General features: G+C 37.9%; 1 protein-coding gene across 1 annotated transcript in view; it reads left to right on the top strand.

Annotated features, from left to right (window-relative positions):
- The window catches only part of GYS2 (glycogen synthase 2), a 56,029-nt gene that overhangs the window by 18,158 nt on the left and 11,336 nt on the right, over positions 1-26,535 (top strand). The window contains exons 3-11 of the mRNA XM_030322088.1: positions 203-394; positions 2,531-2,713; positions 9,137-9,281; positions 12,723-12,840; positions 13,252-13,372; positions 16,506-16,612; positions 17,514-17,573; positions 18,509-18,587; positions 19,341-19,454. Coding sequence (XP_030177948.1) covers positions 203-394; positions 2,531-2,713; positions 9,137-9,281; positions 12,723-12,840; positions 13,252-13,372; positions 16,506-16,612; positions 17,514-17,573; positions 18,509-18,587; positions 19,341-19,454 — 1,119 coding nt within the window. The remainder of the gene's footprint in view (positions 1-202; positions 395-2,530; positions 2,714-9,136; positions 9,282-12,722; positions 12,841-13,251; positions 13,373-16,505; positions 16,613-17,513; positions 17,574-18,508; positions 18,588-19,340; positions 19,455-26,535) is intronic.

Genomic DNA, 26,535 nt, shown 5'->3' with positions numbered 1-26,535 from the left:
GGTTCTAGATGAATGGATGCAAGCCCATTCCATCTTCAGGCTCAAATATCAGATGCTTTGGGTCACCACTACAGCTTCCTATACAGCTTGGATCATCTGCTGTTGAGTTCTAAATAAAGTGTACATACTCTAAGCATAAATACCTTTTTCTCCCTTGCATTGCCTGTTATTACTGCAAGCCCATGTGTTCCTTATATGGCAGGTGTACTTTGGAAGGTGGCTGATAGAAGGGAGTCCTTACGTGGTGCTATTTGACATAGGCTCTTCGGCTTGGAACCTGGACAGGTGGAAGGGAGATCTCTGGGAAGCGTGCAGTGTCGGCATCCCTTATCATGACCGAGAAGCCAACGATATGCTAATATTCGGATCTTTAACCGCCTGGTTCTTAAAAGAGGTATAGTTTATCATATAGTCATACAACAGAGGAGGAACATGATTGTGGTCTGTGCCCAGCAATGATCCCATGATTTTGAGATTAAGCTAAATGCAATGATGCCATCATGATTGTCCGAATACATTTCAAAAGAATCTGAGAAAATGTTAGTTTTCCTCTAACTAGATACTAGCCTTTGGGATGGTTGATGATCATGCACTATGTACATGAATTCTAGACTTATGGGAGTAGAAAGTAGCTTGAAATATTTGGTTTTGTTTATGCACGAGTACTTGTGCAGTTGCAGTGGCTTTTAGATATTTTCATCATTTTCTAAGGGCTGAAGTGATCTCAGCAGGTGCTAAGGAGTCCACAGTAGTGCAATATCCCCAAAATGAAAAAAAATTAAAAAATAAAAAACCAAGAGTCTTAGAAATCAATTCCTGTGAAACAAGCCAAGCCTGCACTTTCTTAAGCTCTCAAAGAATGGCAGGAGGATTTTTTTTTGCATTCCTTGCATTAACTCAAAATGATTATGCCTAACTTAAAAATCAGATGGTGAAGGAAGAACATCCCTAGCAAAGGGGGGTGTAGTCTAAGGACAAATCACAGAACTGCATGCTTGGCAGTGTGTCCCCTTGACCAGTCTTTCTTACCAATGAAGTCATATTCCAATAGCCACAAAAAGGTTGCCTTGAAGTCAAGGGGAAGGTGAAGGGGCAGTCCCGTTGCTTGTGTTGGTGACAGAATTAGGAGAACAGGGTGAGGGTACTGACAAGATCTGGCTTAATGACAGTAAGCAGTTTTGTGTTATCATCAGTTGGTGGAACCAACTCTCCCTCTGAAAACTGCCTCCCTGAGCCACTGCCTCCCAGGACTGAGGTCAGCTTCCGTCTGTGCGTGTGTGTGTGTGTGTGTGTGTGTGTGTGTGTCTGCCCTCTTCCTTTCTGTTAAAGAGAACTGGAGAGGAGAGAAGCAAGAAAATAAAGCCCCAATATTCTCTAAAATAAAGCCGTTTCAGAAACAGAAATTTTCTTTGATTCAAAGGGTAAATAAAGACATTGACAAAAATCCCAGGCTGCTGGGCAAGCCCTGTTTCTGCAGTCACCTCTTGGATGCTACCAATCTGTGCAACTGCTAATAACTGTGAGGAAATTTTGAAGAGCAGGTACTCTGAAATACAAAGGTCCTAGCCTAAGTCAGTGGTTCTCAAAGAGTATTTCCATGGGCCACCAGCAGCATCGCCTGCAAACGTGTAAGACATGAGAGCTCTTGCCTCCAGCCCAGAATTATTGAATCAGATTACCTGGTGATGGGACCCAGATATCCATGATTAACCAGCCTTCCAGGTGATGCTGATGTTCTCTAAATGTGAGAACTGCCTCCTTGGGTAAACTTTCGACTTCCCAATTCTCTGCTCAGTTTTCTTGAATGCACATGTTTTGCGTTATCAATTCTACTCCCTCATTGAGGAAATAGGCAGTCATAATGGCAGTGGGATGTAAATATTAAAAGTAGAATGTAAAGGGTGAAACAAGGTAAGTTTAAGGCAAAGAAACTGACACCTCCCTAGTTTTAGATCTAGACCGGGATTAGACCTATGTTCTCAGGGTCTTACTAAATTAGGATTTGCTTCTAAACAAGTTATTAGTCCCCTTCTGCCCAGTTCCATATTCTTAAAATAATATGTCAGTTAAAATGTTTTTGGGTGCAAATAACAGAAAATCCAAATAAGATGGAGTTAAAACATGAAGTCATTTATTGTTTGTTTCAAAAGAAGCTTGTAAGAGGGTAGTCCCAACTGATTCAGCTGCTCAGCGAGATCTTCAAGAATATTATTGCTATTATTCATTCATCCATTCAACGAATATTTATTGAATGCCTCCTGTGCATTTGTTCTATGAGGCCCCGCTGTAGATACAAAAAATAAATCTGATCCATTACTGCAAGGAAGGATTATACCATAAAAATACATAGGTTTTATGAACATGCAGCTAAATCCTATAAAACAATTCTGCTTGCTAAATCTGTACACATCATGTTTAACTCTCTTTAAATTTTGCTAAAATTAACAAGTATAATAACTTTCCTTATGCTGTGGGTCATGGGCAAGGTCAGGCTTTACCAACTGTTTTAAATGCTTCTTCTCTGATGTAGGTGACGGATCATGCAGATGGGAAACATGTCATTGCCCAATTCCACGAATGGCAGGCAGGAACTGGACTGATCCTTTCTCGAGCTCGGAAGCTTCCTATCGCTACAATATTTACCACTCATGCCACACTGCTTGGCAGGTATCTCTGTGCAGCAAACATTGATTTCTACAACCATCTCGATAAGGTAAAAAGTCCTTCCTCCTTCCTCCCTTACCACCTTTCTTTCTGATCCTTGAAACTGAAAGATGAGAAGTATTGATCTTTACATTTCATCTGCCAGCCAGATGGCAGAAATGCCCTTTTAACTAATCAATATTCATGACAAAGCCTCCCCTGAGGTGACAACTGATTCAGTTTAACTTTGTTCAGAGTGCAGTAGAGTGTTGTGGTGACAGGCCGATGTCTACCTACTTTGGAGCGACAAACCCAAGATCCCAGGAGGCATGGTGGGTGTAGGTGGGTTGGACTCCTGTCTACCCTGAAGCTGGAGAAACACGGTGAGAATGCTAGATCCACACGAGCTCTGAGCGGCAGCTACAGATCAAGGGTTCTAGGCATACAGCTTGCACTATGGGTCTTCCTCTCTCCTTTGAATGAATAAATGGTCAGGTTTCTCCTGTAACTCCGCAATGTGTAGGTGGAGTTTTGTGGGAGGGTCAAGTAAGACAGGTTATTTAGAACAGGGATGTGGATCCTTGGTGATCAAACAGTTGGGTTTCCTTATCCTAGTGGATTGCCCAACTCTAAAGAGGACCAAAGTCATTCAGTCTTGACTTTTTTCTTTTGTTTTCTGTCAGTTAAATCAGATTAATAAAAATATATCTTTTATATCATCATGTCAATAATATCAACAAAGTATCTGAATACCACAAAGTCAGGCTTTTACAAATTTGGTATCTATATTGCCAATGAAATCAACTTAGCATTTTAGGGTCCTATTTACTGTCAGAAAAATTAGGAAGTTGGAAAGTTGATTTCTAAACACTTCCCCAGTTTAAAAAAGTCCTAGGATTCTGTGGAAATAATATGTGCATGTGTGAGTGGTGTGTATGTGTGTGTGAGAGAGAGAGGGAGAGAGAGAGAGTTTGTAATACATGAACACTTAGATAACAGTGGTGGTAAGCTGTCCTACTATCCCAAAGACCTCTGAGTGCAGGAAAGTTCTTTCTGACAACCTTTAACATTTGAAAATCAATTTGTGGTCTTAATGAGAGTTTTTCTATAAAAAGGTCAGACTAATCTAAAGGTCAGATTGTAAACATAAGATGTACATTCAAAATAAAGTCAGATCAGGGAAATTTCCTGATGGTATGTACTAATGGTAGACTGATAAGGGCAAACCAGTGATCTGTGATAAGCTCAGAAACCTTATTTCCCAGAAAAGAGCAGACTTTGGTTTTTGTGAAAGAGAAAATATTGGAGAAGCATATCAAGTATTTTACTTCAGTATACTTAAGACCATTATATAGTAACAATTAATAAAAACAACTAATAAATTCATTGGATATTATTAGTTGCTTTTAAGTAAAAAAATGATTACAGTATATAGTTACATAATTCAATTTATCCTCTTAATAAAATATCCTTTTATATCATACTTGTTTCAAATAGGATATATCTCACCAGCTTAAAGCTCTTCACTGGTTGAAATATGTGAGCTTAGTCAGCCCCAGCCTGTCTTTCTAGTAAAATATCCTTCCCAGCAGTGTGAGTATAGATCATAAGTAGTTAGGAACTAGATTTTGAGTTAAACTCCTAATCATTTTTCACAGAAAAAGCCCCCATAATCATTTTCTACAGCAGATCCCCCCACCTCATGCTCACAATAGGTTCAGAATTTGGATGTTGCATAATAACAACAAATTGTATACATGAAAATTTTTTAAAAGTTCAACATAAGAGATGAGTCATAATTTAGTCTTTGATGCAAGACCCAGAATCAGGTAAGCTCTGAATCTGGCAAATAAATATGGGGGAGAAATGGGAACAAGAATAATAGTACCCAACTGTTATAAAAACAGAAAGAGTAGGAGCACCTGGGGGGCTCAGTCAGTTGAGCCACTGACTTCAGTTCAGGTCATGATCTCACAGTTCATGAGTTCAAGCCCTGTATCAGGCTTGCTGCTATCAGCACAGAGCCTGATTCAGATCCTCTGCCCCCACCCCTCCCTGCCTCTCTCCTGCTTGCACTCTCTCAAAAATAAAAATTAAAATTAATTTAAAAACAGAAAGAGTAGAACTATTTCACTTAAATTTTAATTGCTCACTGAAAATGTTTAGTTAATAGCCAGTTCAAAAGGACTTTGATGTCGCTTTAAGTTTTTAGTTAACTCTGTTAACTAAAATAGCATTTCAACCATTTTCAGCCAGCATATCAGTCTTCTGAGACTCTCCAAGAAGATGTTTCCAAATTCATTTTTATTGGTCTAGCCATTGATCGATTTTCCCCTCAATTATAATGGCTACATAACTACTGCTTTAAAAAAAGGCCATTAATTTTCTTATGCTTTGGATTCTCTTTCTTTGATGATATCAGGATTTCCTGGGTGGAAATGTAAGGACAGTGTTGTCTGGATGGAAATGAACAGACAGTGAAAGAAACCATAGACAATTGCTTGATGGATTTTAACTCTTCCATCTGACCAAGTTTTGAGCTCATCACCTTCAATCACAGGATTATCATCCTCTGTCACTAGACTGTGCTTTGCTGACTTATCTATGCTTTGCCTCACTTTTTGTTCTTTTTTACACATTTTCCTGAATTCAGGAAAAAGTAATGAGATATACAAAAATGTAGGAAAGTAAGATCCATGGTCAAAATATCCAGGGCCAGATATGTCCTAGATGTTGGAATTACCAGACAGAGATTTTAACAGGCTATCATAAACATGCGGAAAAGTGGACAATATGTATAAACACCTAGAGTTGCTGTAAACCACAGATGTGGCAAGCATACTGCAGGCCTGGAAGGTAATGGACCCCACAGGACCAGGAAAAGTCACATGCCTGTCTTCGTGGAGACCTTTCACGGGATCACGAGGCCTCTACTATTCTCCCTTTGTATATCTGCGTACTTGGTGTGCTCATCTAGACATCCTATCTTCTTATCTCTAAATGTCCAGATGGTAAACCCTTCCCATATATGAAATCTTATTACTTTCTACAATACCAACAGAAATAACAATAATGATGATGATTATAGGTAAAGTTATTGAGCACTTTCCATGTGCCAGGTGCTTTTCTAAACATCTGTTATGTGTTATCTCATTTAATCTTCACAAAAGCTCAGTAACAGAAAACATTTCATACTTTTTCCAGAGTTATTTTTTCTAAGCATAGACCATCTTTATCATATGTTTAAATGAGCCCTTTTAGTGCTTTCCACTGTATACAGGACAAAGGCTAACTTTCTAGCCTTGTCTATTGCCTTACTATGTCTCCTAATTCTATACTCTCTGCTACGGTCACATCAGATGCTATTTTTCTGCACATGCTATTTGACTTTATATTTTTTTTACTTAAAAAATAGTTATTCATTTGTTTTGAGAGAAAGAGAGAGAGAGTGAGCAGGGGAGGGGCAGAGCCTGACATGGGGCTCGATCCCATGAAGCATGAGATCAGGACCTGAGCTGAAATCAAGAGTCAGATGCTTAACCGACTGAGCCACCCAGGAACCCTATTTGACTTTATGTACTTATTCTTTAGGGCAGTTAATTTTTCAATCCAAAATAACCTTTCCCCAAATTAAAGTTTCATGTCCCAGTTCAAATGCCATTTTATTCACTACATCTGATCCTTGAACAATACAACTTGGAGGTACAAAGATTAATAAATCATGGTCCTTGCCCTTGAAAATCTTACATTCTGGAAGTGATACTGACAATATAAACACTTGCATAGTATGAGCTATGTTTCCCTATTCTCAGTCCCACTCTGTAAATCAGTTTCACTCTGACTCTATGCCTTCCTTGAAAGGCACTTACCTATTTCTGCCTAATTTTAACCTGTTTTCTCACTAATTTATAAGCTCTTTGAGGGCTACAGAAACAATAAATTACTCAACAAATATTGATTGAATGACAGATTTGATTGAATAAATGAGACCAGACATATAAGCCTTTGGGAAAACTTCAGCTGATCCAAGGATGCCATATAGAGCCTGATTCAAACATTTTCAGATAAATAGTTGCAAACATTACAGACAAGAAAGAACCCTCTAAGACTTTCTTTGTTGTAGTCTTTAGAATCATCTACTTAGTCTTTTTCAGTATTTTCCTCTATATGGGACAGTAGTTACTGGGACTGACTTGGTCGAGCTGGAGTCTAAATGTTCTAAAAGCAGGAGGTAGCACAATCTTGGAGTCAGACTGATAAAGAATCAGTTTAGGGCTCTGCTAAGACACTTAATAGGAATGTGGTCTTGGGCAGATTTCCTAACCTCTACAAGCTTCAAGTTTCCCCTTCACAAAATGAAGACACAATACAAGCCTTAGTGGTTTATGAGGATTAAATATGACATCATGCTTAGAAGAGAGCTTGATGAGTACTGTTGAGCTTCTAATACTCTTTATTATGGAAAACACCCTGCTAATATAATACCAGAAACTTGATATACTTTTCTCTCTTAAACACAGCTAGTTTCATCTGCAGCTATGTGAGACATAATATTCAGCAGCTAAGCAAAATGGCAAAAGCCCATAACCGTTGCTAACTATTTAATCAATTGTTTGGTGTTTGGCTTGTTGGTTTTTAAAGTTGTTTTTTTTTTTTTTTTTAAGTTAAGATACCCAGAATAAAGGATTATTGCACAATTTAACACACCATCCAATTAAAGTAACCATACACCTCTTGAAATTATACAGTGGTAGGAATTATATAACCCTGGAAAATCATTTGTCTTTTCTCTTTGTCAGAAAGCTTTTCAGTGAATTAAGGGTGATAATAATTATCCTTATTTTCAGTATCGACTTTACTGTCGGCTTTGTTTCTTTGCTTATGGGGAAAATATGATAAGGTCCTCGGGGAAAGTAATTAGCTCAATGTTTATAAAATGTAAGGTAAGTTAATATAATTAAGATATCAAGGGGCGCCTGGGTGGCGCAGTCGGTTAAGCGTCCGACTTCAGCCAGGTCACGATCTCGCGGTCCGTGAGTTCGAGCCCCGCGTCAGGCTCTGGGCTGATGGCTCAGAGCCTGGAGCCTGTTTCCGATTCTGTGTCTCCCTCTCTCTCTGCCCCTCCCCCGTTCATGCTCTGTCTCTCTCTGTCTGAAAAATAAATAAACGTTGAAAAAAAAATGTTTAAAAAAAAAAAGATATCAAAAATTAAAAATTCTAAGTAATTACAGCAAAGTAGAAATATTCACATGAGGATTAAACAGCAGTTTAGAAGCAGAAATGAACAATACTTTTTAAAATGTTTATTTATATTTTGAAAGAGGGCGGGGGGAGGGGCAGAGAGAGAGGGACAGAAAGAATTCCAAGCAGGCTCTGTGCTGTCTGTACAGAGCCTGATGCAGGGTTTCATCTCAGGAACCGTGAGATCAAGACCTGAGCTGAAATCAAGAGTCAGGTTGGGGCGCCTGGGTGGCGCAGTCGGTTAAGCGTCCGACTTCAGCCAGGTCACGATCTCGCGGTCCGTGAGTTCGAGCCCCGCGTCAGGCTCTGGGCTGATGGCTCAGAGCCTGGAGCCTGTTTCCGATTCTGTGTCTCCCTCTCTCTCTGCCCCTCCCCCGTTCATGCTCTGTCTCTCTCTGTCCCAAAAATAAATAAACGTTGAAAGAGTCAGGCGCTTAACCGACTAAGCCACCCAGGTGCCCCTGAACAGTACTTTTTAAAGCATGAGTGGCTGGGGGTGCCTGGGTGGCTAAGTGGGCTAAGCGTCGGACTTTGGCTCAGGTTATGATCTTGCTGTCCATGGGTTTGAGCCCCACGTCAGCTCTGTGCTGACAGCTCAGAGCCTGGAGCCTACTTGGGATTCAGTCTCTCCCTCTCTCTCTCTCTGCCCCTCTCTCACTCATGCTCTGTCTCTCAAAAATAAACACTAAAAATTTTTTTAATAAAATAAATAAATAAATAAATAAATAAAGCGTGAGTGGGTATACATTTTAGTAATAGGTTTAATAAAAAGTTACTACTTTTTTCTGGTCATAAAATTTTACACAGTCTTGAAGAAAAACAGTATGAATATATGTGATTTTGTTTTCCTTGTGTAAATGGATCAGTACAGCTGATCCTTGAACAATACAGGTCTGAACTGCACAGGTTGACTCATGCACAGATTTTTCTAATAAGTACAGTACTATAAATGTATTTTCTCTTCCTTATGATATTCTTAACAGCATTTTCTTTTCTCTAGCTTATTATATTGTAAAAATACAGTATGTAACACATATACAAATATGTATTAATCAACTGTTTTTGTCATTGGTAAGGCTTCTGGTCAACAGTAGTCTACTAGTAGTTAAGTATGGGGGGAGTCAAAAGTTAATTGCAGATTTCTGACTACACAGGGGGTCAATGCCACTAACCTCCATGCTTTTCAAGCATCAGTAGTATGAGAAAATGTGTTTGTGTTTTTGCTTTTTCCTTCTTTTTTTCTTTTAAACAGTTTGACATAGACAAAGAGGCTGGGGAAAGGCAGATTTACCACCGGTATTGCATGGAGCGAGCCTCTGTCCATTGTGCTCATGTGTTCACCACAGTATCTGAAATAACAGCAATAGAGGCAGAACATATGCTGAAGAGAAAGCCTGGTAATTATTATCTCTGAGTTTGTCAAAAATCTTTCAGTCCTAAATGACATTGAAGTATAAAAAATTTGTTTAAAACAAAGAAAAATCCATAAAATAATAGAGGAAAAATTGCATTCACTATTACCACCCAGATCTTTACACATATTTTAATTCTCAATTTCAGTAGCTTTGTAATAAAATGAACACTAAGCTATATCTACAACATAGTAGTGTTCAATCTGTGCTTGTTGAATGAATGAGCTATGCTTGAAATAGGCCTATGTCCTAGGGTTGTCACAGTGACTTGGTGGGTGTAAGCAAGTTAACTTTTTTATTTTAAGGAAATAAAAGTTCAGAAAATATCAGAAATTTGTGTGAGATTATGTCAGTCCTACATCTTATGACATTGCCCCATCAGTCCTGTTTAGTAGAAACATACTGTTTTACTTCTCCCAAGACCTTGAAAGCTTTTCTGGGAACTATCTCCAGATCCATCCAGAGGTTGCAATGCCAAGAGGCATGTTCATAAAACATAACTCTAGGTGCTTGGGTGGCTCAGTAGGTTAAGTGTCCGACTATTGCTTTTGACTTAGGTCATGATCTCATGGTTGTGAGATCAAGCCCCTCTCTGAGCTGACAGTTTGGAGCTTGCTTGGGAGTCTCTCTCTCCCTCTCTCTCTCTGTCCCTCCCCTGGTTGTGCTCTCTCTTCCTCCTTCTCAAATTAAATAAATAAACTTTAAAAAAATTTGACTCTATCACCTGGCCACAGCAGATTGGTCCAGAGGCAGATACCCAGCATAAACCAGGCCAATCAGAATACTCCCACAGGAGGGAGTCTAAACAGATGAGTCTGTATGAATGCACTCTTGTATAACAGAAATGTCAGCTTTGAGGGGCATCTGGGTGGCTCAGTTGGTTGAGCGCCCAACTCTTGATTTTGGCTCAGGTCATGATCTCACAGTTGGTGAGATGGAGACCCACTGTCAGCACAGAGCCTGCTTGGAATTCACTCTCTCCCTCTTTCTCTGCCCCTCCCCCACTCCCTCTCTCTGCCTCAAAATAAAATAAATAAACATTAAAAAAAAGAAATGTCAGCTTTGAAGCTGTTGGCAGTGCCCATTTTTCTTCTATGTTGTATGGGATGCAAAGAAGGCTAACCTACAGTGAAGTACAATGAAAAGCAGAAACAGACTCTAGATTCTCCACAGTGATTTAAACTAATGGTTTAAACCAATTCCTGAAGCCCAGAGAAACCCTTGCCATGAGACACTAGCATCCTGTGAATAAATTCCTCATTATTATAAACCAGGGTTAGGACCTATTCACACAGTGTTAGCACTGGGTCTGTTACTTGCGACCAAACAGTCCTAATTAATATATCCTCTTTCTTTAATCCCTGTGATCTTGTCTCTGGTTGTCTTTCTTCCAAATATAGGTTGTTGAATGTCTAGAGGAAGTATTTCAAGGTGCCAGATAATTAAAAAAAAAAAAAGAATCCAAGAAATTTGAATCATGGCAGAATAAAGAGCCTATTCCTCTTTTGTCTTTCCAAGTATTCTCCAGCATTCAGTTGGATTATCACTGTCATGTCCCTTACAGAAACGTACTCCATCACCACGCTATTTCTTTCTTGCATATTTCCTGTTTCTTGCATACAGTATCTTTTTCTGAGCTTACAAAAATACTTGTGGGTTTTTTTTCCTGTTTTAAAATAAAACTTTCTCTTAAAGCTACTATCCTATCTGCACAATCTCATCCTTATATAGCTTTGTTTGTGAAACAATGAAAAAAAAATTCCAGAGGAAATAGAGTCATAATAAGGAGATATTCATATACATTTTGGGCTTCTATATCTTCTTGGACAATACAGCTGACCACCACAGTGGATAAAGGCATAGACCTCAGAGCCAGGCTGCCTTGTTTTTAAATCCTACCTCTGTTACTTTGTAGTTACTTTGATCTTGGCCAAATAACCTCTCAACAGGCCAGTTTCTTCATCTGTAAAATGAGGATAGCAAAATAACTTATACTTCCTGTGGTTTGACAAAAATTAAATTAATATTTATCAAATATACTAGAGTCTAGCACAAGGTAAGCACTATATAATGTTATGGAAAGATAAATACATTATAAGGGAGGATTGTCTACTATCCAGATCACTCTATACATTTCATCTAGGAATTATTCATGAGGGCTTTTACTAGAAACCTTGGCAACCTAAAATCCACTCTGCTGTGGGGAGGTATGCAAAGGAGTATAGCATTTGCCCAATTACTTAGTAAAAACTCATAAGAACCATGAGTTGTTTATATGAGAAATGACCAAGAAGCCTGAGTTGATTTTGTGGAACCATTTCAAAAGGGAGTTTGTTGGAGCACCTGGGTGGCTCAGTGGGTTAAGCATCTGACTTTGGCTCAGGTCACGATCTTGCGGTTCCAGCAGTTTGAGCCCTGCATCAGACTCTGTGCTGACAGGTCAGAGCCTGGAGCCTGCTTCAGATTCTGTGTTTCCCTCTCTCTCTCTGCCCCGCCCCCACTCACACTTTTTGTCTCTCTCTCTTTCTCTCTCTCAAAAATAAACAAACATTAAAAAAAAAAAAAACTTAAGGTAGTTTGTTAACTGTAAAATATCCTTCAAAAATAATGGCATATTTATAATTTTAACTCAAATCTCAAACCTAGCAAAAATCTCCAATGCCATATGTTAAATTTTTTTGACATAGCTTCCTTTTTTTATCTCATTTGTTTTTACTGCTACTAAATGCAACAACCCATGTATTCAAGTCAGTAGGTAGCTCTAATTTTGTACTCCAAGTAGTCTCTATCTTTCTTGTCACAGACTAGTATTCTGGAAAACAAAAATGTCTTCCTGCTTGAGTAAAATCTTCTGGGAATTAGAAATAAAGGCTTGCCTTTCCAGTTTTCCAAGTGGACAGAACATTTCCCACATAGTTGGTCAAAATAAGTTGCTAAGAGGTAGTTCAGTGTACAAAATGATTAAGACACAACACGTGGAGGCAGAATGCATGGATTCTACTCCTACTGACACTTGTGTTCTCGGACAGATTCCTTAACAACTCTGTGCCTCCGTTTCTGTCTCTGAAAATGCAGATAAGAACACCTACTCCATTGGTTTTTGCAAGGATTAAATGAATTACATTTTAAAGTGTTTAGAACAGTGCCTGGTGCATAGTAAGCAATCAATAAAGGAAAATTATACTAATCATTATTAGTGCTTTTAATTAGATGTTTCATTGTACTAGTTAATATTGTTTTGGTCACACACTCCTGATTTCCTATATCAACAATTTATTGTGGAGTGTTACGAATTTTTAGTTCTATGCTAGAAACTAGAAATGTTAATAGACATCTAATTTTATATATTTAAGCACACTATTTTTCTACAATGGTACCCTCTCCCAAGAGAAGATATTTATGGTGATCTTATTTTTGCTTTTCCAGATGTAGTTACTCCAAATGGCTTGAGTGTTAAGAAATTTTCAGCAGTACATGAGTTTCAAAATCTACATGCCACGTACAAGGCCAGGATCCAAGATTTTGTTCGAGGTCATTTCTATGGGTATGCTTTTCTTTATTAAAAAAAAAAAAAAAAAAAGCACAGGGGCACCTGGGTGGCTCAGTCAGTTGGGTGTCTGACTTCGGCTCAGGTCATGGATGGATTCGAGCCCTGTGTCAGGCTCTGTGCTGACAGTATGGAGCCTGGAGCCTGCTTCAGATTCTTGTTTCACTCTCTCTCTCTCTCTCTCTCTGACCCTCCCCACTCACCCTCTGTCTCTCTCTCAAAAATAAATGAACATTTAAAACATTTTTTTAAAAATAGCACATGTTTTAGGGACCTATGACATAGAGAAAACAAGATTGTTATAGTAAATGTTTACCTTTCTCAGTCCCATTAAATTTTAACAGAATTCATTTGTACATTTTGTTGCTGTTGTCTTATTTTATTTGAAACTGTTTTGTTTTGTTTTAGTCATCTGGACTTTGACCTTGAAAAGACTTTGTTCCTTTTCATTGCTGGGAGATATGAGTTTTCAAACAAAGGAGCTGACATCTTCCTAGAAGCCTTATCCAGGTTAAATTTCCTGCTGAGGGTAAGAACACCCTAGGTGGTACACTATGTACTACTTTTATAACAGGACTTCCTTCTGTGAGAAGTAAAGAACTTTCTGGTTTCTTAGGATGTTTTCAAGAGAATACATGATTTTGATTACTTAAAATGACAACCTTATTCTAAAAATGACTCTGGTCTTTCAATTTGCTTATTGGGATTGCTACATTGTTCACCTGTATATTTACCAGATCAGATATTTTTTTTTTATATATATTTTTTTTCAACGTTTATTTATTTTTGGGACAGAGAGAGACAGAGCATGAACGGGGGAGGGGCAGAGAGAGAGGGAGACACAGAATCGGAAACAGGCTCCAGGCTCCGAGCCATCAGCCCAGAGCCTGACGCGGGGCTCGAACTCACGGACCGCGAGATCGTGACCTGGCTGAAGTCGGACGCTTAACCGACTGCGCCACCCAGGCGCCCCTCAGATCAGATATTTTTTAAAGAGAGCCACAAGCTTATGGTGTTATGTTTTAAGATGACATTGTAACATTCCTTCTCCTGTCCCAAGAGTTAATCGATTGAAAGATAAATATGAGGAAATCAAGAAAACGCAGAACAAAATTTGCAATTTTTAAAACCAAAAAAGTCTTTAATGGAAGATGTGGCTTGGTATATGACACCAATAGGCTTCCTAATATTGAACTTGCTATTAGACCTCGCTATCTCATCCCATTGCCCTCTTCCCCCAACCTAAGAAGGCCTTCAGAGGAACGTGTACCATGCACAGCTGGCAACCAAGCCTTTGCTCTCTGTACAACTGGGCAGACATACACAAATGCTTTTCCTCTCCCTATTCATCCGCCATGCCTCCCCCTGAGATTAAGAGTCTTGAATTGTGAAACTAGGAGATGTCCCACTACAGGGACACATGAAGGAGGGGAAAGGAGCCTCCCACTTCAATGTGGAATCTTTTTTTTTTTTTTTTTTTTTTTTTTCTCAGGAAGGTGAGACTTAATATAGGTTCCCAGTTAATCCAGCAATAAAACTTGTGCCAGTAGAAGCAGCTATACAAAATGGTATCATGTAAAAGCTAGTGATGAAAGTTACTGGCTTATATTCTAATTCTATCATGTAGAAATATAGAATAAATAAGAGTACATTATAGGTTATGGGTGTAGAATTTCAATCTTACTGAGATACCAAGACAATCTAAACTTTACTGAGCTCTGAACCACTGTCCAGTTAATTTTTTTTCTTGCACATAGATTTGTTTTTGCCTTAGAGCAGATATTGTACTAAGTATCCTAAAAGATTTCCTGATACCACATTAATAAGGAAGTAATACAATAATAAAGACCAGATGGATTTTTCTAGAATAGGCTGGAATAATCTTATTCCATAATATTCCTAGTATGTATCTATTCAACAAGCTTTATAGATGGAGTCAAAGCTATATCGAACATATATCATGTTTAGGGACATTATTAATCAATTTATCTATACATTTATTTAACAGTCACTTTAAATATATATATATATATATATATTTAATAATTTATTGTCAGGTTAGCTAACATACAGTGTATACATTGTAGTCTTGGCTTCAGGAATAGATTCCCATGATTCATCACTTACATACAACACCCAGTTCTCATCCCAACAAGGGCCCTTCTCAATACCTATCACCTGTTTTCCCTGCCCCCCCAATCCCCCACCCCCATCAACCCTCAGTTTATTGTCTGTATTTAAGAGTCTCTTATGGTTTGCCTCCCTCTCTGTTTGTAACTTATTTTTCCTTCCCTTCCCCTATGGTCTTCTGTTAAGTTTCTCAAATTCCACATATGACTAAAACATATGATATCCATCTTTTTCTGACTGACTTATTTCACTTAGCATAATACTCTCCAATTCCATCAGCATTGTTGCAAATGGCAAGATTTCATTCCTTTTCACTGCTGAGTAGTATTCTATTGTGTGTGTGTGTGTGTGTGTGTGTGTGTGTGTGTATATATGCCACATCTTCCTTATACATTCATCAGTTGATGAATTTGGGCTCTTTCCATTATTTGGCTATTGATAGCACTGCTATAAACATTGGGGTACATGTACCCCTACAAATCAGCACTCCTGTATCCTTTTGATAAATTCCTAGAAGTGCTATTGCTGTGTCGTAGGGTAAATCTATTTTTAATTTTTTGAGGAAACTCCACACTATTTTCCAGAGTGGCTGCATAAATGTGTGTGTGTGTGTGTGTGTGTGTGTGTGTTTAATGTTTATTTATTTATTTTGAGAGAGAGAAAGAGAGAGTGCAAGCAGGGGAGGGGCAGAGAGAAGGAATCCCAAGCAGGCTCTGCACTGTCAATGTAGAGCCCAATGCGGGGTTTGAAGTCATGAACTCCAAGATCATGACCCCAGCCAAAATCAAGAGTGGGACACTTAACCGACTAGGCCCCCAGGTGCTCCTAATAGTCACTTTATTTTTAAGTGTGAAGAAAAAGCCAATTGCTATTTTAGACATCAAAGATAATTATAATACTTGGAGAAATTGAAAGAAAGCATTCTTTCAGATAGTACATTTATTCTTCTCTAATACAGTGGCTATTCCTGGAGTGAGTTTCCTATTCTATGACTTCTGTAGATTTTTTTTTAATGTTTATTTATTTTTGAGAGAGAGACAGACAGAGCACAAGCTGGAGAGGGGTAGAGAAAGATGGAGACACAGAATCACAGAATTCGAAACAGGCTCCAGGCTCTGAGCTGTCAGCACAGAGCCTGGTGCAGGGCACAAGCATGAGATCATGACCTGAGCTGAAGTCGGACACTTAACCAACTGAGCCACCCAGGTGCCCCTCCTATGACTTTTTTTAACCCCAGAAAAGCACTGTAATTAACAATAGCAGTTGCTCTATATTTTAGCTGGTTAATGAAAATATTTTATGTGTGAATATTCAAATTGTTAGTAAATCTTGACTGAAAGCCCAAATAAAATAATATTTCGGAGTCAGCTTCAGGAAAGTGGGTATAATTTCTCTGTCAATCATAAATAAGTATTCCTTTTATCTAAAGATAATGTAAAACACTATTTTTTTTTTTAAGTTTAAGGTCCATCTGTTGATGTTTTCTTTTATCTGTGGTAGTTGACTGGTTGTGTTTCCTAATCCCTCATTAGATGCATAAAAGTGACGTCACAGTGGTGGTGTTTTTCATTATGCCTGCCAAGACAAACAATTTCAATGTGGAAACCCTGAAAGGCCAGGCAGTGCGGAAACAACTATGGTAATCTCATGTCCTATAAATGTTCTCAAGCAATAAGTGTAGAGATTTTTTTAACATGCATAATTTCTGATACATCTTTTTGGACTGTTGTGTTTTTTTTCCCCCTTAATATTATTATAGCACAAATGCTACTCACTTCTCATTAGGCTATTATGTCAGATTATGGAATGCCTATTGGACTATGTTACTGTAAAAGCTTTGGAATGAACCACTGTGGAAGGATAAAACCTCTGTAGAAATCTTTACTATTTTTTTAGACTTTTTTTTTTTAACATTTATTTATTTTTGAGACACAGACAGAAACAGAGCATGAGCAAAAGAGGGGCAGACAGAGAGGGAGACACAGAATCCGAAGCAGGCTCCAGGCCCTGAGCTGTCAGCACAGAGCCCAATGCAGGGCTTGAACCCATGAACTGTTATATCATGACCTGAGCTGAGGTTGGACACTCAACCGAGCCACCCAGGTGGCCCTAGAAATCTTTAAAGATGGGTTGAACTTAAAAAAAAAAAAATTCTTGTGAAAATTTAAAAATGAATGCGAAGAGATTAGTATAATGACACCCTACATGCCCATAGCCCAGATTCAACAATTATCACAGAATTTCCCCATCTTGTTACATCTGTACTTCCAGCCACACCCCCTCCCTGCCCTCCACCCTCGCCTGAATGTCATCAAGCAAAAAAATGTGAAGCTCTGTGGGCCGCTCAGCGCAGTTCTGCTGCCTCAGCTCTGGAGGTTTTAATTCAACTAGACTGGCAACCAGGAAAAACAATAGAAGAGCTTGTACCAAAGGACCTATAATTTCAAAAAATACAGTGACAAAAACATCAGCATGACCATAGCAAAAAAAGATTACAAATTGTGACACTGTTTAAATTCTAAATCTTTCAATTTATACAGGGACATTGCACATTCTGTGAAGGAAAAATTTGGAAAGAAACTCTATGATGCATTATTAAGGTAGGTGCTGGGAATCCTGACCACTTCAAACATTTTAGGGCTCCACTGTTCAAATTTAACAATTTACACTATAATGTGTTTCCTTTGTTCAATATAAAGGAATTAGTAGACTTTGAATATGTATTATGTCATGTGAACAGGTTTTGTTTTCTCTTTCATCTGGCAAATAGTTATAAACAAGATGTACAAATGAGAACATATTTACATAGGTAAATAGGTTCTAATTCAATGGAACTCTCATTAAGGATTAATATGTCAATGTGAAATGGAGGGAGATTTCACAAGATGTTTGAGTCAAAAAATACATTGACTTTATATATTAAATACTTATATTTACTCACATATTAAAATATTTATTAACATTAAGTAATGTTAATTAATCTATATTTACTTTATGAATGATAAACATTAAATACATAATGAAATAAATGAAATATATAAATTTATAAAATAAAATCTAAATAATCAAATCAAATTAAAATGTATTATAAAATAATAATATATATAAAATATATGGATTTTATTATAATATGTAGAGAAAGCTGTGTTATCTTCTGATCGATGGTGGCAGGCATGCATCATTTCCTTTTACCAGTAAAAATATTAACTCATAGATGGACAGTTATGGCCACTTTGGAACATGGTACTCAAGACTAGGCAAAATATAATGAAAATGTCCTCCTCATGGTCAACATTAATGTTTAAAAATTTTTCATTTTCTTTTATGCTATCAAAATTGTTCTTTTATTTTTCTTCATCCTTTAGGAATTTGTCTATAAGCTTCATGAGGAAACCATATGTTTTTATATTTATATTTATATAAAACCATGTTTTATATTTACTTTTGAAGTGCTTGGAACAGAGTCCAACACATAGGAAACATTGAATTAGTGCCAGTTATTTTTATTTTGTTATTAACATGGTTTTCCTCACAGAGGAGAAATTCCTGACATGAACAATATTTTGGATCGAGATGATGTAACAGTTATGAAAAGAGCCATCTTTTCAACTCAGGTAACAAGGACAAGAGGCCCATCACTTCCCGAGATTGTTAAAATCAATTTAGATCAATATTTGAATTTATTGGAATGGGCTAGTTTGGGAAATGTTTAAGCGTAAGAGCTAGAAAAGTCATTTTTTATGCATTCACCTAAATAACAACTTTGCTTGTTTAATGGGTGCTTGTCAGGGCTCTTTTGAACATTTTCATGGAATGTATCTTGTATCCACTTAAAAAACTTGTTTGGAATGAATATATCCATTTGAAAAACTGTATATATTGTAATGATGATAAAATCATCCCTAAATTTTTCGAAAAGCAGAGTATTTTGAGTCATGATAGAGAAACGGTGACTGTTTCTCAGTTGAGTGAACTTATTGCAAAAAATGGAAGCTAGGTGTCACATCTTGTCACAGTAGTGAGGCATCAGGAACCATCAGAGGTCAGCCCTGCTAGAAGGATCCAGGAAAGGCATCCATCTTGAGTCAAGATTTCAGGACACCTTCATTCTAAATAAATCCTGAAAGTAGTCAAGAAGTCTAGGCCTTTCACATAGTGGCTGCAGGTGAAAAACAAAGGTATCATAATATCTGAAGGAAGTTCTTCAACCCATTATCCTCCTCTGAAACACACACAAAACTTAGTCATCATCATTACTGTCATTTCATAAGACTGAAGGCTGATGATGTGTTGCCAATGACCTATTGTTGAAATTAGTCACACTCATTCTTTCCACAACTGACATTTTCTTTCCTCTATGACTTCAGCGACAGTCTTTGCCTCCAGTGACCACTCACAACATGATTGATGACTCCACTGATCCCATCCTCAGTACCATTAGACGGATCGGACTTTTCAACAACCGCACAGACAGAGTCAAGGTACAACTAATTGTTTACATAGGGCATTTCAAAATGACATAGAATATATTTTTGAGAGTTTATTAGAAGCCTCCCGTGTTTGTTTTGACACCTATCAGAACTATTTCAGATGATATTTCTTTAAAAAAATTTTTTTTCATTTCATTTCATTTATTTTTGAGAAAGAGGGAGAGAGCATGAGCAGGGGAGGGGCAGAGAGAGAGGGAGACAGAATCTGAAACAGGCTCCAGGCTCTGAGCTGTCAGCCCAGAGCCTGGCAAAGGGCTCGAACTAAGGAACAGGGAGACCATGACCCGAGCCGAAGCTGGATGCTTAACCAACTGAGCCACCCAGGCACCCCTCAGATAATATTTCTAAAAAAATAATTATATTTCCTGTCTTGGGTGATTAAAATATAATGACTATTTTAGTATCATTCTTAACGTTGTACAAGACTGGCAGTAAGAATGAGGAAATTGCCTCATTTTTAATGATACAAATATAATCTAAGAATTACTTTAATTAGTGAATCTCTGAGATGAGCATGACTTTTCTTTGTTTCTTCCTGATAAAGTTCAACTTTAAAGGGATAATACGAGAAGCTTCCGGTTTCAGAGAGTGTGGCTAATGATATTTTTATAGAATTTTCTATAGACCAAGTCATTCTTTTTGACCATTGAGTTTCTACAATGATTAAGCACAGTGTTCATTGCATGAATAAGACCTGGTTTCTGCCACTGTGGAGCTTAGTCTATAGGACGTTTACCGAGGGCCAAATATGTTCCAGGTACAGTGCTTGGTGCAGGGCACAATGGTGAACATGTAAACGATAGTTGCTGATCCCTACTCAACCCATTCACCAGTATTCCAGATGAAGTTGTCATAAGCTTTTACCAATCTTTTCAAAGGTCCCACTTTTTCTTCTTTCTTTCACCTTATCAGGTGAACAGAGAATTCAATGAGATCTAAATTCCTTCAGTACCCCTCAAATATAAATCTTGACCTATTATTATTTCTTTTCCTTTAGGTTCTGAGGGTGTTCTGGGACCTCATTCCCCTGTTAGTCCTCCCTTATGCTCCAGATTTACTAGCTCCTTCCCTTGCTGTCATTCCTTAAATATTCTCACATTAATAAGCAAACAAGCTTTGCCTTAACCTGTCTCCTCTTGATGTTTTTAAATGTTTCTGTCTTTTCCACACTTCTCTGCAAAATTTCTTGGAAAAAAAAAATAGTCCATTCGTATATTCATTCCTCATCTTGCATTCACTCCTTGGTACCAGCATGAGTGGGTGTGGCAGAGGGAGACAAGTTAAGGATGCCCCACCAAGTACAGCTGAGAGATGATAAGGGCCCTTTACAAAGGCCATGCCGGAAGTGCTGGAGAGGACGGAACAATGGTGGTTGCCTACAGAAAAGATCACACTTAGTGACCCATGGTCATTGGGAAGGAAAAAGAGGGTGAAGGCAAGGATGATAGCTTCATTATTTAATCAATACTTTCTAAAATCTAAGGAAAGGCATTATCAGAAGCTTGCTTGAGGGTCAGGTCACATCATGAATTGAGTTCTGTTTTTGATAGATTGAGTCTGAGTTACATGTGAGCTATTCAAGTAGAGATGTTTCGTGTGTACTTAGAAAACAGAGTCTGGGTTTAGAAGGGAGCTATCAGTGCAGGGGCAGTAGAGGATACCGGGGAATGCCAAACCTGCTGTGCTGGAAGACCAGCTTGAGTGAGCAGAGAAAAGTGTTGACCCAAGAAAACTTCAAGATTTAAGAGATTAGAGGAAAAGTCCATGGAAGAAAGGAGCAAGAGTTAGAAGAGGAAAAGTATCTCAGAAATTAAGTCAGGAGGAATTTTCATGATAGTAGATAGTAACAGCTCATAGTGCAGAATTAAATGATAGAAGCTGTTTATAAAATATCCCATGCGGTGTTACCCATCCAATTTAAACACATTCTGCACACACACACACACACACACTCATGCAAAATATGTGCTATAGAATTATGGGTGACTTATTTTTTCATTTGTGTTTCTGCATTTCCAAAATTTTTACCTGTAGCACACATCACATAATAGGTAGGCTACAAATTTTTCCCTGAAAATGCAGGGATGTATCGCCCAAGGGTGCACCATCCTTTACGTTTTTCAGCACGATTGGATCTGCAGAAACATACCTTACTTCAGAGTGTATCAGCACTAATTTGACCTCGTTTTCATGTAATTAGACTGGTCCTTCTCAAGTCCCCCCCCCCCCCCGACCTTAAAAAGGAAATAGTGGCAGAAGGAAAACTTATGAATTTCTTTTCAGCTTTACAGAACTTTGTATGTCACACTTATATTTAAATCTGTGGTTCTTCCCCTGAGGACTTGTTGGGTGCCTGGCACGTGATATGTATAGTAAATACAGATGGCATAGGAAGCATGGAACCATGGCTGTGGTTCATGCTTCCTTTGCTCTTGGGAAGACTGAGCCTGGAAGGTCTCTTGAAATTAAGAGCTCTGAACAAAGTATGCTTTGCTGACCTGTGTTGTTGTTTTTTTAAGTATGGTAGAAGTGAAGCAATTTCTCAGGAATGGACAAGTACATATTTCTTAAGTATGTCAAATGCTTTCCTAACTCTGTGTCTTTGTTTTTGTTATTCTCTCTTTCTCAAGTGCCCTAACTTCAGCCGCTCTAACAATTCCTTTGGGATCCAACCTAGAAGTCATCTCTTCCTTTATTTGTTCTTAACATTCATCTACTCCAAATAGAACAATTGCCTCCTTATGTGCATCCTCAAGATGATTTCTATCTACTGCAAATTAGGAATCATCACACTGAACTATTTGTATTTTTAAAATATTTATGTCCATTCCTCCAGTGAGACTGGGAGTTCTTTGAGGCAGCGATTATGTCTCATATGAATTTTCTCAGTTTTCATTCTCTGAGAGGCAGACACCAAGACAGGATTAGATGTGGAAACACTTGTTGGTGAAAATGCCTGTGAAGGATAAAGAGGTTGAAGGCAAAGGCAGGCAGGGAGGGGTAGTCAGACAGGTGGAGAGAGCGGGGAGGAAGGATGAGGAGTAAAGACCCACAGACTACAGCCCAGTTGTAAAAATTGCTCAACCTTTTTTTTTTTTTTTTACAGAAAGGAAAGTCAAATGTCATTAACAAAAACTAGAATTAATAAAAATTCACAAATAAATGAAAAATATGCACACATAGCAGCACTATGTAGTGACTCATGAGGAGGAAAAACAGACCATTAACATGGCTGGTCAGTTAGGGGAAGGAAACACACACGCGCGCACTCACACACACAGAGGCACATGCACTCCTGTGCCCACACACAAAAATAGTTTTCAACAGTACAATCTATAGCTAACACAGATTCAGAATTATTTTACAGTGCTTCCTTTCTTAATACAAAAGATGCCCATGTGAGGTGTGTGTGCGCACACACGCGTGTGTGATTGTGGTTTACTGTTGACTTATTTAAAATATGATAAGTGTTACTACATATGTCTTTTCCCTGTTTCTAAACCTTTCCTTTATGTTTTACTTTGACAAGTTTTGTTCACCTACCAGTTTCAGGTTGGTAGGCAGATGGGTGCCTTGCGACAATTTTAATAGGGATTCCTATTCACAGTAGGGATTTTTCCAAACAAATGTCACCCATTTAAAAAGTCATTGGTTGGGCAGAAATGAGTTGGCCCTTGTCCCCACCTCTGCCAAGTCTATAGGCTAAGAGCAACTGCTCTTAGTTTCTCCACAGGGGAGGCAGTTGGGGCTGTCAATCAAGATCCCTTGTCTGGCTTTAATCTCTGCCACTTAATCAGTTTGTAAAATGACATAATGGACTTCAGTCTTCTCATCTGTGAAACGGTGGTCAAATAAACCCACACTCACAGAACTGTTGTGAGGATTAAATAAATGATGGATGTTGCCTTTAATGCAGTACCTGGTGCATAATAATGCAGTATAAATGTTAGCTTTTATCTGTACTTAGCCCCATACTAGCAAATCCTGGTACTCAATGACTCTTAGAAAAGAGGTGTAAACAGTTTGATGAGAGTAGAGAATGGAGGACTTATCTTTGCCTGGAGGACTTGATAACGTTTTATAAAATGGATGACCTGTGAGTTAGATCTTGATTGAGGAGCCAGCGGGAGTTTATCATGCTGGTATCAGTTGATCATGAAGATAACAGGCAGAGGAAGTAGACGAAGAGGCCCAGAGATATAAAAGCACATGGCTTATGTAGAGTGAATGGGGAAGGAAGTTTGTCTCATACAAATTATGTTTATACAGTTACACTCATGAATCTTTTGAGACATTCATTGATTATTATCATAAAGCAAACACTGACACAAGAAATAAAAGAATAACTCCTTCATAACAATATACACTCAAAGCACTGAGATGGATTTGGGTCAATTCAGAATCAGGTATTTTATTTTATGAATGGTATCCTTTAAAAGCTTAACACTAACCTTAAAAGCTTAACTAATGTAAGTGCATATTTGACCACCCGAATATTTATAGAACTCTATCGAGTGATTCTTAACCCTCAGAGTGGAATGATGAGCTCTCCATATGACTGTGGCCATTTGATTCAGGAAGTGTTGCAGATTATTTTGAATTTGAATTTATCATCAATTCTGTCTCGGCAGTGTGTGTAGTGGGGAAACCCCACAGTGCAGATTCCAGGTCTTGACCCTGTGCCACCACTCAGTGAAAGTAAATTAACTTCCTGGGATCTTGATTCCCTCACAGGATGAATATGGTCAGGCAACGTTTTGGTTTTTATTTGTTTTCTCCCTACTGATCCAAGGCCTGCTGTGAGCCAGGTTCTCTGCTAGGGGCTTTTGTACACAGGATCTCATTTAATCCTCCCTATGACCTTGGGCTGACCTCAAACATCCTTTCCTCTGCCCTGGGCCCTTGTAATTGGCTGTTTAGGGCCCACAGCAGCTGTTCTCTTATTTTAGTTGTGCTGTCATTCTGTTTGGCTGGAAACAAAACGAATGAGCCATGATGTTTTCATGTTCCAAAATGGTCTTTGGAGAGTACAAATTTTCCTAGGCTTCCAAATGCCAAAGTAGACACAATGAGTTTTGAATCCCTGTTTGCTGATATTTACCAGGAGTACAGTGGGCTGCCCATTTGATGACTGCCTGGACACAGTCAGTATCTGTGTTTTTGTTGCTTTTCCTACTGCAGTATTTTGCACATGATAGGAACTCGGGTCTTGCTTTATGGAGGAAAACATTTTACCTATTTTTACTTTGCTATTTGTGTCAATTTTGGATGTTTTACCATTTTATTTTTTAAGTTTAACCTATTTCCTGTTTATGGATCTCCTGCAATATAACTAATGTATATAATTTATTTCTAATGTTTATAATTTATTTCTAAAATTAGGGTAATATCGGGTGCCTGGGTGGCTCAGTCGGTTAAGTGTCCGACTATTGATTTCAGCTCAGGTCATGATCTCACGGTTCATGAGTTTGAGCACCACACTGGGCTCCACTCTGACAGTGCAGAGCCTGCTTGGGATTCTCTCCTTCTGCCCCTCTCCCACTCATTCTCTCTCCCCCCACCCACCCCTTTCTCTCAAAATAAATAAATAAACTTTAAAATAAAATAAAATAAAATTAGGGTAATGAGAATATCATGATTCTGCTAGGATTAAGTGAAGTGATATATGAGAACATTATTTATAATATAGAACATATTATATAACTGTTATTGTTCTTATATATCTAAATTAGGGTTTTTCTTGAAAGTAATCTCTTTGGAAAAATATAGAAAAATTTATCTTTGGAAAAATATATACTTATTCTTAATTATATTATATTATGTATATAGGTATGTATATTATGTATATATGCAATATAAACACTATATATTTATATGTATATTATAATATATACACATTATAAGCATATATATATTATAAGCATATATATATAAGCATATATATGTTATATATTATATTATGTGTTTATATATGTTTGCATATGATATATATGATGTATATATACACAATATAAATACTATAATATATAGTATATGAATTTTATATATATAATTATAATCCCAATACTTTAAAATCAGATTTTATTTTCTAAACTTTTTTTCTTTTTTTTAAAGTGTATTTACTTATTTTAAGAGAGAGAGAAAGAGCACAAGTTGGGGAGGGGCAGAGAGAGAATCCCAGGCAGGTTCTGCACTGTCAGCTTGGAGCCAGATGTGCGACTCAAACTCATGAACTGTGAGATCATGACCTGAGTTGAAGTCAAGAGTCGGACACTCAACCAGCTGAGCCACCCAGGTGCCCTCAGATTCTATTTATTTTTAATAACTACTTAACTATGGGGAGAAACTAACAAATTACCTAATAATGATTCAAGAAAAATGTTAATAAATAGGAGAAATAGCAGAGTTCTTTCATCCAAATGACCAGTTAAGTAGCTTTTCTATTCATAACTTTCTAATGATAGCCATTGTCCCCCCTGTCCCTGCCTTTGCATAACATTACAGGTAGCATAGTCCCAGTAGTGGCTCATACCAGCCCATGAGAGCCAATTGCTAAATTTTCAGAAATTTTGTGAGCCAGTTTTAAAAACAGATATTTAAAAAAATTAAATTATATCAACTGGGGCCTGGGTGGCTCAGTCAGTTGAGCATCTGACTTTGGCTCAGGTCATGATCTCACTGTCCATGAGTTCAGGCCCCGCGTCAGGCTCTGTGCTGATAGCTCTGAGCCTGGAGCCTGCTTCAGATTCCGTGTCTCCCTCTCTCTCTGCCCCTCCCCCACTCATGCTCAGTCTCTCTCTCTCTCTCTCTCTCTCTCTCTCTGTCAAAAATAAATAAACATCTAAAAGTAAAATTAAAAAAATTTTTACTTAAAAAATATTAATCAAAAACTTAAATTATATCAACTTAAAATATAAATCAATTATATTAAAATGAAAGGTAATGCTCAAAAAACATCACATACTTATTGTTTATTACATTCTATGATTACCTATGCACTTGAAGTTATTTATGGCTATTGTGCCCACACGGTGGAAATATTCTATAAGGACGTGCTACTGCCCTTCCTATT

Source organism: Lynx canadensis, chromosome B4 (genome assembly GCF_007474595.2).
Source record: "Lynx canadensis isolate LIC74 chromosome B4, mLynCan4.pri.v2, whole genome shotgun sequence".
Taxonomy (NCBI): domain Eukaryota; kingdom Metazoa; phylum Chordata; class Mammalia; order Carnivora; family Felidae; genus Lynx; species Lynx canadensis.
The sequence above is the reverse complement of the archived record's forward strand: the minus strand, read 5'-3'. Positions and strand labels throughout refer to the sequence as shown.